Source organism: Panthera tigris, chromosome B2 (genome assembly GCF_018350195.1).
Source record: "Panthera tigris isolate Pti1 chromosome B2, P.tigris_Pti1_mat1.1, whole genome shotgun sequence".
Lineage (NCBI taxonomy): Eukaryota > Metazoa > Chordata > Mammalia > Carnivora > Felidae > Panthera > Panthera tigris.
Genome location: NC_056664.1, coordinates 46,908,863 through 46,924,284, shown reverse-complemented (window position 1 = coordinate 46,924,284; position 15,422 = coordinate 46,908,863). Strand labels below are relative to the sequence as shown.

The window sequence follows — 15,422 nt, the reverse complement described above, 5'->3', positions numbered from 1 at the left end:
ATGATCAACCATACATTTCCTGTTCCTGGCTTCTTTTGAAGGGAGACTGGTTGATCTCTGTAAAAATGATAGTCACTTTATAATTTTGTAGTTAAGACTATACTCTGAGAAATATGAATGTTTTTCAACTTCCGTGGTCAAAAAAATGAGTGATCCAGAATAGGGTGCTAAATTCTTGAATGCCAATAGCAGTTACATACATGTTACATAAAAAGGAATTAGTTAAACTCATATGACATGAGAGACATTGGCTTTTTCTTTGAGAAACTTTTTTAAAATTAAAGTTTATTTCTTTTTATTTTAAATTTATTTTTATTTTTTTAGAAATAGAGAATGTGTGTGAGCAAGGGAGGGGCAGAGAAAGGGGAAGAGAGAATCCCAAGCAGGCTTCACGCTCACTGCTAGTGCAGAGCCCAATGCGGGGCTTGAACTCACAAACCATGAGAATGTGACCTGAGCCCAAATCAACAGTCAAATGCCCAATGAACTGAACCACCCAGGCATCCCTCTTTGAGTTTTTACTTAACATTGTTAGGATAGGAATTAAAGAGGACATGGTTTAAATGGTTTAAAGAAAGTAATAAACAAATGATAATGTACAAATATATTTAGTGCAATCTGGCACTTAGGTCTCTAAAAATCATATTAACTACTATTTCTTTCTGATCTATATTAAAATTATATTGTTTGCTAAATTTGAGGATCTGTACATTTATATTGCAGATGGAGGATCTCATATTTAGTGTAAACTATTTTTATTTTTTTTGCATGGTGTTTATAATTCTGTTTTCCAGAATATTTGAATAGCCAAGACATCTTGTTATGACCATATTAAACACAAGAATAAAAATAAGTGAGCATACAAATACCAAGTTATGTTAACTATTTGTGAACAGCCAGATCTTTTCATGAATCTTAGAAAGTATTTTTACTGAGGGGCGCCTGGGTGACTCAGTTGGTTAAGCGTCCAACTCTGATTTCGGCTCAAGTCATGATCTCAGATTGTTGAGGTTGAGCCCTGAATCTGGCTCTGTGGTCACAGCTCAGAGTCTGTTTGGGATTCTCTCTCTCTGCCCTTACCCTGCTCATGTCCACATGTGCTCTCTCTCTAAAAACAAATAAATAAACTTAAAAAAATATTTTTTTACCTAAAATTGTTAAGATAAGGGCAAAATAGGTTAAGGGGATTAAGATATACAAAGTTGAAGTTATTAAAAAAAACAAGGTTAAAAAAGTCCTCAAATAGACATAAGATAGTGAGATGTTTTGTTCTTTTTGTTCTGGAACCCAGTTTGTACATTTTGCCATATGGGAAAACAGTTTAGGAGATGAAGTGTCTTTATTTAAATTTGTTTTGACATGTATAAGCATAAAAATAATGTTTGTTATAAAAGTATCCTATGATGAGCTGAATCGACACCGTTAGTAGTGTTAACATAAATCAGTTTACTTTGATGCCAGACTCTTTAATTCTACATTGTTTTTCCTTTGTGTGTTTAGCTGGTCAGCAGGGATTATCAGTTGCCTTTGATCTGGCGACACATCGTGGATATGATTCAGATAATCCTCGAGTTCGTGGTGATGTTGGAATGGCTGGTGTTGCTATTGACACTGTGGAAGATACCAAAATTCTTTTTGATGGAATTCCTTTAGAAAAAATGTCAGTTTCCATGACCATGAATGGAGCAGTTATTCCAGTTCTTGCGACTTTTATAGTAACTGGAGAAGAACAAGGTGTACCTAAAGAGAAACTCACTGGTACAATCCAAAATGATATACTAAAGGAGTTTATGGTCAGAAATACTTATATTTTTCCTCCAGAACCATCCATGAAAATTATTGCTGACATCTTCCAATATACAGCAAAGGTATTTTCTGTTTCTTGTGGGTTTTGCTTTCCTTCTTTAGATGCAGGAATTTTTATAAAATATCATAACCTAATTTGAATTTGATAAGTGAGTCTGAATAATAGTATAAAGTCAGAGTGTGGGTTTTATGTTTATGTGTGTTGCTAGTTCGTCTTTTTTGCTTTCAATGTACTCATAGTGTGTTGTTACCTATAGGAATCTTGGCATTAGACATTTACTGTATTTTACTTATTTTTAAATTTGTATCCTCTGATAGTTGTTAGAATCAGGGAGGGCTCATAATTTATACTTTGTTTCTTACCAGAGTTCAGATTCAGTTTTGAAGTGCATACTTGTGTCTGACAGTTGGAGATCAAAATATCAGCTGTATTTCTATTAGAAACTAGATTAGAAGATGTCATTTATACCTGCATCCACAATGTGGTCCCTGATATTTCACTCCTGTGTTAGGTTTATCTTCCCCAATCAGAGTGGTGGAAAAAGAAGGTTCTTGCAGTGTTCCTATCTTAGCAACAATCCCTCCACTGGGAAACATAAAACTTCATTTTCCTCCGAGTAACTAATATGTATTTTCCCTCATCATTTACACTCTGCTTCTTGCTGACAATGCTCTCTGTTTCTTTACCTACCTTAAAGTTAGACTGTATTATTTCATGGCAAAAGGGCAGTCTCTCCTCTACCATGAAACCTTTTTTTAAAAAATCTCTTTTATTTCTTGTAATTGCTATTACCTCAGAACTCTTGCAAGCATTGCCTACTCCTCTCATTTGATATTCAGCTTTTACACTTTGCAATTTTATGTCTTTTCATAGATCTCGTTTGTCCCTGTGAACTATATTGTATAGAATTGTATATTTTTATCGCCCTTTTCAATTTCAAGACCATATGTGCAGGATTACATTTATTTTTTATTTTTATTTTTTCAGTTTTCCCAAAACTTTTTATTTTGAATACTTTAAACCTTACAGAAAAGTTAGAAGAATGGTTTTGTGTGTGTGTTTTTTATGTATTTATTATTTATTTAATATAATTTATTGTCAAGTTAGCTAACAAACAGTGTATACAGTGTGCTCTTGGTTTCGGGGGTAGATTCCCATGATTCATCGCTTACATATAACACCCAGTGCTCATCCCAACAAATGGCATCCTCAATGTCCATCACATTTTCCCCTCCCCTCCTCCCCCCATCAACCCTCAGTTTGTTCTCTGTATTTAAGAGTCTCTTATGGGTTCACCTCCCTCTCTGTTTGAAACTATCGTTTCCCCTTCCCTTCCTCTATGGTCTGTTGTTTCTCAAGTTCTACATATGAGTGAAAACATATGATATCTGTCTTTCTCTGACTGACTTATATGACAAACACACGTACAAAGATAGCAGTAGCTTTAACTAAACAGGAGTCGATTCTCTTTCATATGAAAGAAGTTGGAAAGTAGGTTATCAAGAGCTTGGTTGTAGGGTTGCTCCGCAGTCATTAGGGTTCCTTTTACCTTGTGCTACCTTACGGTTGAGGACGTAGGTGGGCTGGATGTGTTTGGCATGGGGAGGGGGGCAGCTCCTCTGATTTAAGGTGAATTTCCAGAAGGAACAAATGAAAGTTCCACTATGTCAATGGACACACACAGTAGTGAGAGGAGATTGGAAGTACAGTTCTTGCAAATCGGCACTCTGCATTTACGGTTCAGGTATTACGGGAAGAGAGGAGAGAATTGAATAGTTGGTAGCAGGTTGCTTAGTTTGTGCTATTATGTACTTGGGCATTTCCCCTTTTGGAAGGTCCTAATGTCATCTGCAAGTTCAAAATTGTTTTATATAATCCTTCACGTAAGTGTAAAAGTTCTGGTTTCACATACTGATCAAATAATGTTACATTGAAGTACTTTGTAAACTGTAAACTTTTCTATTTTTAAAAAATTTTAATTGTAGAAAAATACACAATGTAAAATTTACCATCTTCACTCTTTTGAAGTGTACAGTTCAGTGGCATTAAGTATATTCACACTGTTGTGCAACCATCACCACCATCCATTTCCAAAACTCTTTTCGTCTCGCAAACCTGAAACTCTGTGCCTGTTAAATAATAACTCCCCATCCTCCTCTCCCTCCAGCTCCTGGAAACTGTCGTTCCACTTTCTATCTCTGTGAATTTGACTACTCTAGGTACCTCATATAAGTGGAATGATAAAGTATTTGTCTTTTTGTGACTGGCTTACTTCACTTAGCATAATGTCTTCAAGACTCATCCATGTTGTACCATGTATCAGAATTAACCTCCTTTTTAAGGCTGAATAATATTCTAATATTCCAATATTTCTATTATTTTTAAAGAAATTCTGCTACTAAAATCTCTTTGTAGAGAGGCACCTGCTTCTGTCGTTGCTTCTTATTTATAAGCTCTAAATGCACTCAAATTGTCTCTCAATTCCATGTAATTCAGTTCCCTTACTGTTTTTGCAATGGAACATTTTTCAAGACCTTTTGGTTAATTATAAGTATTAAAAAATGTAAATTACAGATAGTCCATAGCATACATTAGCAACAGCAAGTAACATTTTTTGAATGCTTCCTCCGTACTGGAATAATACTAAGTGGTTTCGGTGAGTCATTTCATTTAATCCTACAGTAACTCCATGAGGAAGTACCTCTATTTTATATTTTAAGAAACCAGGGAATAACTAGGTTGAGAATCTTGCCTGTAGCCTTATGACTAGTTAACTGACACTAGCCATCAACTAGACTTTGAGTACTTTGACTCTAGAGCCCATGTTCTTAACTACCATACTCAGTTTCTGTGATTTAGCTTTTATTATTTTATTTGGCCAATTCTTGGGAAGGAGGATAATTTTGGGGCTTGGCAGAATATTTGTGCTATGTACCCTCTCTAATAAATTTTAGGGGAATGGTAGAAATGCCATCTTTTTAGTGATTTGGCAAGAAAGAACCTGTCTGGGATATGCTTAGCATTAAATATCACAGTAAATCCAATTGAAGTCTTTGATTTCTAATCCATGTATCTTAATCCTGTTTTATTTCAGTATGTAGTCATTTTCAGTGACTTCAAAAAGAACTTCAAACAAGAAAATTGATAACTAGTAAAACTTAAATGTATTTATCCTTAGAAGATTAGCCCAAAGTTATGAGATCTTAGGATCTCTTAAGAGGTCACAGTCCTTGGTTTGGAATTAAAGATGTTTATTCAGTTTTCGGACTAAAGGTTCATTCCTACTTTTAGCTAATTAATTTCAGAGTTTAAACTTTGACTCTAAAGAATGGTTAGTGCAAATTCTTTTTCACCAGAAAAATAAAACAGGTGCAAATTTTACAATGGTTCATTGAATCACCACTCAAATTGAGGAGTGAATTAAATATAACAAAGTAAGCATTAAATATTTTCAGTTAATGGTAAAGACTACTTAGTGTATCTGAGTTGAACATCATTTAGAAAATAATAGTCTTTTAGAAAATGAGTTTAATAGAGAACCTTTAAAATTTTTTATTCACTGTTATATTTTTTATTATTTTATGTAGCACATGCCAAAATTTAATTCAATTTCAATTAGTGGATACCATATGCAGGAAGCAGGGGCTGATGCCATTCTGGAACTGGCCTATACTATAGCTGATGGGTTGGAATACTGTAGAACTGGACTCCAAGCTGGTCTGACAATTGATGAATTTGCACCAAGGTGAGTAAATTGACCTCAGAGATTGTTTCAGTGTTAGGAAAATTTTTAGGACCAATTTATGAGTATATAGTAAATATATTGATAAAATGAATTTATGTATATAAATGTCATACTAGATTCTCTTATGTTTTATTGGAGTAATAATAAGAGAATAAGCCAATACTGTTTACAATTAAAAATTAGAATTAAATTTTACTCTACTTCTTGGTAAATGAGAGGAATCTTGTTTTTCAGTTGTTCACAGAACACAGTTAACTGGCGTATTTTGACAAACTGTAAACATAAATGATATTGACTTTTATTCTTTATTTTTCCATTTTAAAAAGAAGTCATCTATTACATTTTTTCTGTTGCACTTGTAATTTAAGTGTTTTGGAATTCACAGTGCTATTAAACATTTCTGTTTTAAAACAGCTTATTAATAAATTTATATAAAAAATATACTTGATTGAAGTTTAAGAATTGTTTAAATTTGGTGACTAAAAATTGGACATATGAGTAATTGCTAAGTTTTGCTCTGGGCCAAGCACAAACTTACTTACGTGCTGGGAATAAAATTTGTAAAAACATGACTTTTGCCCTCAGCGAGTTCATAGACTCTATATCAGAGGTTGTTGCATACATATTATGACAGCAGTTCTCAAAGTGTGGTCTAAGGACCCCTCAGGGTAACTAACCCTTCCTGGGATCTTTCAGGTCAAATTGTTTTCATGATTGTATTAAACTTTATGTGCCTTTACCACTTTCATTATTTCAAGAGTGTACATTATTTTGCAGAAGCTACATGATATGTGATGTTGCAATAGATTGAATGTAGAAAGCAGATACTTATTCCAACTGTCTTCCCTTAAGCCACACATTAGATTTGCAAAAATGTAAAATAGTGACTTTTTTATTACAATTTTTTTTATTTTAGCAAAGTAATTGCTTTTCATAAAAATGTTACTTTTGTTAACATGTATGTTTACTGTTTCTAAATGAATTAATATATACAATATTGATAGATATTATCCAAATAAAAATTCTTTGGGATCTTTAGTATTTTTAAGAGTGAAAAAGTATCCTGAGACAAATATTTGAGGAGTGCAATGTTAACAATTTCTTCCAAGGGCATATCAAAAAATTTTACTAGTTTTTAGCTTAATTAAGGCTCACCTTGTTTTATTTGAAGAAACACAGCCTTTCTGCCTTTCGGCATGGGCAAGTAAACTAAATGTGTAAATCAGTGACAGAATATAAGATAAAAAGGAGTAGTGGGTTTGGGGGCAATTGGAGAAATACATTCCTAGACCAAATATACTATAATTCTTTCAAAACAAAACAAAACAAAACAACAGGAAAACTTTCTTGCTATCCAAAACCACAAGTTTGTGGTTTTATTCCCTTCATGGGTTACCCCTGACTTACATATTGGTTATTCTTGAAGTATTTATTTTTGGATAGTGATTCATTCTATATTTAAAGACACAAGAGGAACTTCTTTTCTATAGAAGACCAACTGTGAAGTGAATAATTTCTACCTGAAGCAGATAACCAGAGCTATTTCTTCTGTGTGCCTAAAACTGTACTTTTATCTGTTAGGTTTAAAGTTACTTATGTATATATGCTTATGCTTTGATTTTAATTCAGATTAAGTTGTTTGAAATTAAAATGTGGATGCTGTTTTGTTTAGTGTGTGGTACAATTAGTTTTATTTTCCATTTTAGATTGTTAAGTATAATCAAATAATGGACTTAACATTACTATTTTAGGTTGTCTTTCTTCTGGGGAATTGGGATGAACTTTTATATGGAAATAGCAAAAATGAGAGCTGGGAGAAGACTCTGGGCTCACTTAATAGAGAAAATGTTTCAGCCTAAAAACTCTAAATCTCTTCTTCTAAGGGCTCATTGTCAGACATCAGGATGGTCACTTACTGAGCAGGTATGTGTATAATTTAAAGTGTAGAATTTTAGTAAAGTCATATATTGTCTTACAAGCAAGATAGCATAGTCAGGAAGTAGGTTTAAGAAGCTATCTGTTAATATTTGAAAATTATAATTTTTCTAAAGCATAATGCACATTGATGGTTTTTACGCATGTATTATAATAAATGAAGTTGGCTCCCTCTAGTGGTGAATAATATAAAATCATTTAAACGTTAGCTTGTATGCAGTGCTGTTTTACCTTTTTAAAAGTAAAGAAAAAATATGATGAGGAAGAAGTAAAAACCACAACTTAGTTAATATCGCCTTAAATAATTTTAAGAGTTTAAATTATTTTTTTAATATTTATTCATTCAGAAAGAGAGAAAGAGAGCATACAAACGAGGAAGGGTCAGACAGAGAGGGAGAGATAGCATCCCAAGCAGGCTCCCCACTGACAGCACAGAACCCACTGTGGGGCTTAATCTCACAAACCGTGAAATCATTACCTGAGCCGAAATCAAGAGTTGGATGTTCAACCGACTGAGCCATCCAGGCACCCCAAGAGTTAAAAATTCTTAACATAAAATCACCTAATTAAAAATTTGTGCATCTATATTATTTATTTTAGTTATATTTATTTTAGTTTAAATAAATATGCATGCAAACATACCATTTAAATGCTATTTTCATTTGCATAATTTAATTTCATTCTATTAAAAAACTGATCTTTTTTCATGCATTTTCTTTACATATAAAATTATTTTGATATATTAAAAATAATTCATAACTTTAAAGCTACATTTCTTTTATACACCTAAAAGTAAATAAAAACTAATATATCTATTAAATATTGCTTCAGGTCCTTATAAATGGAGAAGTAGAGATTTCAGGATTGGAAGGAACTTTAATAATCATTTTTGTCTTAACCTCCTCATTTTTACAGCTAAGGCAGCTAAAGTTCAGAAAGGTCCAATGCCTTGTCCCAATCATAATCAGGAACAGAATGAATCCAGATTTCTTATCTGGATTCATTGTTCATCTGTTTATTAATCACTTATTAATAAATCATTTATTGAGTGCCTATTAAGTCTGGCTTGTTTACTAATTCGTCTTAATTTGTTGGATATTCTGAAGCCTAATGTAGGCATTGGCAAAGTAAGTACACAGTAGCCACTGCTTAATCATAGCATCCTTTATCAGTTGTCCCCTTGTTTTGACTTTTTGCTTTTCTCTAAATGTTTTAGGACCCTTATAATAACATCATTCGTACTGCAGTAGAAGCAATGGCGGCAGTGTTTGGAGGGACTCAGTCTTTGCACACAAATTCTTTTGACGAAGCCTTGGGTTTGCCAACTGTGAAAAGTGCCCGAATTGCCAGGAATACACAAATCATTATTCAAGAAGAATCTGGGATTCCCAAAGTGGCTGATCCTTGGGGAGGTTCCTATATGATGGAATCTCTCACGAATGATGTTTATGACGCTGCCTTGAAGGTCAGTTTCTCCTCTTTGAAATTTTGGTTTTAAGATTTACAGATTTATAAAGGTTTGTAGGTATTTTGATATGTAAATCAAATCATAGATTTATATCAAGATTTATAAAATGTTCGAGAGAAAAAAATTTTAGGTTTGACCTTCTAGTATACAAAACTGAGACATAATTTAAAAATATAATTGTATTTGTATTAAAGTATTTTATTCAAAGAGTTAAAAAGAGTATTAGTATTAAAAGGCTGTAACATAAAAAAGCAGTCCTTTGTCTTCTACTTGCTTTTTTTCCTGCTTCTTTGAATCAAATACATCTTTTTTGTTTGTTTTTATCTCCATATTTAAAAATTATACATATACAATAGTTCTAATTCCATCAATTTTAGTCATTACCTATTGCTTTGTAGTATGGTAGTTTAGTGTTTTAGCTGATTCTTACCTCTTCTTTCTTTTGTCTCATAATACTACCAATATAATTACATCTCAATAGTATACATCCTTCTGAAGTCCTCCAGTGCTGTCATTTGATTTAGACTAGTTTCTCTCTAGACCTGCTGACCATTGCAGTCCTTTGACTAACCTTTGTCATTATCCTGGGAATTCTTTTCACCTCTGCTATGTTGAATCTGTATCCTGAATGCTGTGTCTATCTCTGTTGATTTATCCCTTGTTATTTTGAACGATACCTCATAGGAACCTCTCAGAAGTTGTACATAGGTGATGAATTATATGAAACTTGGGATGTTTGAAAATGTCTTTATTCTACTCTGGTATTTGGTTGATAGTCTGTCTGAAATTATTTTCATTTGAGAGTTTGTAAACATTGATCTGTTTTTTATTCTAGCTTCTAATATTTCTGTTTAGAAATCTGATGCTATTTCTACTCTCAGGACCTTTCTTTCTAACAGTTTTAGGATCTCTATTTTTGAGTTGGGGGACATTGATGTGTATATTTTTCCTATATTGGACTAGACCTTTGGTGGGCATTTTTTATCTGGCCTATTTTTCATATTCTCATAACTCTGGAAAATTGTCTTGTGTTATTTTTTTGATAGTTTTGTCCCTGCCATTTTTTCTGTCATTCTCTTTCTATAACTCTATTCTCTATTCTCTATTCTCTGTTCTATAACTCATCTTTGAGATTCTGTTTTGTTTTCTTAGGGAGTCATCAACTTTAAATTTTTACTCACTTTAAAATTCATATATCATATTTTTAATTTCCAAAAGCTCATTTTGTTTTCTATGTTTTATGTGTTATGTTACTTGTTTCATTAATATAGAATATAATCTTTTTTTCTGAGGATATTATATTTTTTGAAGTTTTCTTCTCTATCCTGTATTGTCTCTTTTCTCTGTGTGCCTTTTGTCTTTAATCTTATTATTCAGAATACAGGTTTTTATATCAAGATATCTTACTCTTGCCTCTCTATGTACTTGGTGTTTGATAGCCCATTGCTTTTCTACAGAGATAAACTTTTGTCTGTTTTTTGCAGATGTAAGCTTTGGTTGTCCTGACAGAATGGGAGAGGGATCGTTCTAAATTCTCAAGTAGTCTTCCTCTTTTTAGCTTCCTATCTTAGCTTTGGCTTCAACATAAATTCTAATTTCTTGAGTTCTTCTGGAAAAAAACAAGTTTTACTTTGTTCCTTTCTGCTGTGTCATATACCATTCCACCATTCATTTTCCCACCACCTCATGTATAAATAAGGCTGTGATTGAAGGTTTAGATGTATGCTGGTGTCAGGAGCAGTAGAGTTATGTTATTATTGTGCTGATCAAATAAAAAATGAAGTTGCATTTTGAAATACATTCCTTAAAGAGTATTTATTTATGTATCCATGAAAACTTAAGTAACTAAAAATAAAGACTATTGACGTTATCTTTAGTTTTCTCCTAAGACTTGAGTGACAGGTTTTGTGCTTCCAGATATACATCTTAGTTTTTCTGTTGTCTTTTGAACTTTAAATATATAATTTCTATCTTTTTTGAGATATAACAGACATATAACATTGTATTAATTTAAGATATAAAACATGATGATTTGATATATGCATGAATTGTAAAGTGATTACCAGAGTAAGTTTAGTCACTTTCCATACCACACAGTTATACAATTTCTTTTTTCTTGTGATAAGAACTTTTAACATCTACTGTCTTAGCAACTTTCAAATATACAGTACAATATTGTTAACTCTATGGAACTTTTTTCCTCTTTAAAAAAAAAAACAATGTTTATTTTATTTTTGAGAGAGAGAGAAATAGAGACAGCACAAGCAGAGGAGAGGCAGAGAAAGAGGGAGACACAGAAGTGAAAGCAGGCTCCAGACTATGAGCTGTCAGCCCAGAGCCCGAGGTGGGGCTCAAACTCATGATTTGCGAGATCATGACCTGAGCCGAGGTCAGACACTTAACCAACTGAGCTACTCAGTTACCCCATTTTTCCTTTTTTTTTTTAAAAAAAATTTATTTTATTCATTTAAGTTATGTCTACACCCAACATGGAGCTCAAACTCACCCCAAGGTCAAGAGTTGCATGCTCCCCCTGACTGAGCCAGCCAGGCACTCCTAACTATAGAAAAGCTCTTGATGTTAACTTAATTCGTTTCTTATGAAACATTAAACTTACCACTAGAATAGTTTAGGATTTTAGTAATATTGGTAATTATGTAACATAACAAATTTGTATAGTTTATAAAAATATCATTATATTCTTTTCCAGTTTTATTAATCTATTTTTCTTAATAGCTTATTCATGAAATTGAAGAGATGGGTGGAATGGCCAAAGCTGTAGCAGAAGGAATACCTAAACTTCGAATTGAAGAATGTGCTGCCCGAAGGCAAGCAAGAATAGATTCTGGTAAGATAAAATGAAAATGTTTATATGTGAAATCCAGTACTGTATTTAAAAAGAAATATTAATTTCTGTTTAAAGATAACATACATAGTTAATAAAACAAAAATAATAGAAAAATGAAACTTAGATGTTTCTTTATCTATCTATCTATCTATCTATCTATCATCTATCTCTTCCTGTTTGTATTTTTGCATGCATGTATGCATATGGGCAAGCATATGTACAGAGTATGTGTTGAGGTATGCCCGTGTGTGTGTGTGTGTATGTATGTATATGTGTAAGTGGGTATCTCCAGCGTTTTGAAGATGGTATTATTAGTCATTGTGCTCTGCATTGGAGTATTTATTCATTCAGTCAGTGAACACTTTTTTTTTAGTATTTACCATTTGGGGCACTGTATTATGTCTGGGATACAACTGTGAACAGGAAAGAGATGATCTCTTCACCCTTAGAGTTTACATTTTAGTAACAAAGAGATAGAAAATGGGCAAGTGAACACATAATAAAATAATAGATTGTGATGAGTTCTGAAAAGGAAATAAGGAGAAGAGTTGGGTGGCAGGATGTCTTTAAATGGTAATAATCTGGTAGTTTGAGGCAAAATATATTCTTATTATGTTAAGAAAATATCTTTATAATTTTGGTTTATTACAGATTTTAAAAGTACTTTTTGTTAAAAGCTATTGGCTGTAAGAGAATACAAGAATATATTGAAAACATTATTGGATGTTAATTCTCTCCCTTATAAATCTTTATTTGCTGCTATTATTTTAATTTTGTAGTTGTAGAAGAGGATTTATCAGAAACTCTGGGAAAGTATATAGTTTGAGAGAATAATAAAAATCCTCCCTTAAAGAGATCTGATATATACCAGTTCTTTCCCCTCTCACCCCCATTTTGTTGTGATTTGCTGATCTATATTGAAGTTTCATTAAGATTTAAGAATACTATTTAAAAATATTAACCTTATAAGCAAAGTATGTGATGATCAGAGCATTACTATTATGGAAGTATTTATGAATAGAATCTACATATTATTTTCCTCTGGGAAATTGATAGGTTCTGAAGTGATTGTTGGAGTAAATAAGTACCAATTGGAAAAAGAAGAATCTGTGGATGTTCTGGCGATTGATAATACATCAGTGCGTAACAAGCAGATTGAAAAACTCAAGAAGGTAATGATAGCTATCATTTTTTGAGTGCTTTCTGGGCATTGTGTAAACCCTTACATTGTCTTGTTTAATCCTTACAACAACCACATGAGGTGGGTATTATTTCCCAACATTTTAAAGTTAAGGAAACTAAAGATAAGGGAGATTGAGAAACTTGCCCAGAATAAATAATTGAACAGCTAAGACTCAAATTCATTTTAAACCAAGACAGCTGCCTCTGTAATACTTATACGTTATTATTAAAAATCTCACTGTAATAACACCTCACATAAATTACAGATTAAAACAAAGGCTTAAATGATTATATAACTCACTCAAAACTAAAAATTAAGTTCAGAGTATATGAACCCAGGGCTTCTCACTGATTTGTTTCCATTAGCCCATGGTTCCTGATACCACTATGAAAGAATCATTTGCTTTCTGTTTTTTTCTTTTTTTAATTCAAATACATTTTAATAGTGCTTTAGTAAGATACCATTTGTAAATGAAATAATTTATTTTAATTGAAACTAGATTATTGTCTTAGCTTTACTGCCAATTTCTCACTGAGCTGAATCAAAATATATGAAATACTAAAATAGATAAAACATTCTTATAGTTATAATCTATGTATTTATTTTGTATGAAGCTACCGTGGTCTTTTAATCTCTGGCTTTTGTAATTACTGTTATTTCCAAAGCAAGAAATTGAATTTTTTTTCTTAGATTGTATTTAAATTCAAGTTAGTTAACATATAGTGTAGTATTCATTTCAGGAGTAGAATTTAGTGATTCATCACTTACATACAACACCCAGTGTTCATCCTAACAAGTGCCCTCCTTAATGCCCATCACCCATTTAGCCCATCCCCCACCCACCTCCCCTCCAGCAACCCTCAGTTTGTTCTCTATAGTTAAGAATCTCTTATGTTGTGCCTCCGCCTCTGTTTTTATCTTACTTTATTTTTCCTTCCCTTCCCCTGTGTTCATCTGTTTTATTTCTTAAATTCCACATATGAGTAAAGTCATGTGGTATCTGTCTTTCTCTAATTTATTTTGCTTAGCATCATATACTCTAGTTCCATCCATGTTGTCGCAAATGGCAAGATTTCATTCTGTTTGATGGCTGAATAATACTCCATTGTGTGTGTGTGTGTGTGTGTGTGTGTGTAAATATGTACATCTTCTTTATCTATTCATCAGTCGATGGACATTTGAGCTCTTTCCATAATTTGGCTATTGTTGATAGTGCTGCTATAAACATTGAGGTGCATGTGTCCCTTTGAATCAGCATTTTTGTATCCTTTGGATAAATACCTAGTAGTGCAATTGCTGGGTCATAGGGTAGTTCTATTTTTAACTTTTTGAGGAACCTCCATACTGTTTTCCAGAGTGGCTGCACCAGTTTGCATTCCTACCAATAGCGTAAGAGGGTTCTCTTTTCTTGGCATCGTCACCATCATCTGCTGTTTCACAAGTTGTTAATTTTAGCTATTCTGACAGGTGTGATGTGGTATCTCATTGTGGTTTTTGATTTGTATTTCCCTGATGTTGAGTGATACTGAGCATGTTTTCGTGTGTCTGTTAGCCATTTGTATGTCTTCTTTGGAGAAATGTCTGTTCATGTCTTCTCATTTCCTAACTCAATTACTTATTTTTTTGGGTATTGAGTTTAATAAGTTCTTTATAGATTTTGGATACTAGCCCTTTATCCGATATTTCATTTGCAAATATCTTCTCCCATTCCTTAGGTTGCCTTTTAGTTTTGTTGATTGTTTCCTTCACTGTGCAGAAGGTTTTTATCTTGATGAGGTCCCAATAGTTCATTTTTGCTTTTGTTTCCCTTGCCTCCAGAGACATGTCTTATAAAAGTTGCCGTGGCCATGATCAAGGTTGCTGCCTGTGTCCCTCTAGGATTTTGATGGCTTCCTGTCTCACATTTAGGTCTTTTATCCATTTTGAATTTATTTTTGTGTATGGTACAAGAAAGTGGTCCACAAGAAACTTGAAATTCTTTAGTTATCATTAATGCTTTTTCTGTGTTTACTTTCTCTGTGATAGTTTAAGATACGACTTTTTTCTCTATTCTGTTTAGATATTCTTTAAGAATCATGGGTACCTTGGTGATTCAGTCGGTTGAGCGTCTGACTCTTGATTTCAGCTCAGGTCATGATCCTAGGATTGTGGGATTGAACCCTGCATCGGGCTCCACACTGAGTGTGGAGCTTCTTAAGATTGAAAATCTCTGTCTGTCTCTCTCTCTCTCTCTTTCTTTCTCTCCCTCTCTCTCTCCCTCTGCCTTTCTCCCCCACTCCAGTGTGCTCTCTCTCTAAAAAAAAAAAAAAAAAAAAAAGGAATATAAGAGTTTGTTCAGTTAGACTGCATGCAGCACTATCATTTTCCATTTTTCTATTACACTTAATGGCATTATTTCCATTTTCACCCTCAAGCAGAAGATAATAACTCCTCTCT

At 33.0% G+C, this 15,422-nt stretch overlaps 1 protein-coding gene across 6 annotated transcripts in view; it reads left to right on the top strand.

Annotated features, from left to right (window-relative positions):
- Positions 1–15,422, top strand: part of MMUT (methylmalonyl-CoA mutase) — a 36,087-nt gene that overhangs the window by 4,359 nt on the left and 16,306 nt on the right. For all 6 annotated transcript variants that reach the window (XM_042986529.1, XM_007095502.3, XM_042986526.1 and 3 more), the window contains 6 exons: positions 1,501–1,868; positions 5,395–5,552; positions 7,304–7,475; positions 8,704–8,952; positions 11,692–11,803; positions 12,860–12,975. In XM_042986529.1, coding sequence (XP_042842463.1) covers positions 1,501–1,868; positions 5,395–5,552; positions 7,304–7,475; positions 8,704–8,952; positions 11,692–11,803; positions 12,860–12,975 — 1,175 coding nt within the window. The remainder of the gene's footprint in view (positions 1–1,500; positions 1,869–5,394; positions 5,553–7,303; positions 7,476–8,703; positions 8,953–11,691; positions 11,804–12,859; positions 12,976–15,422) is intronic.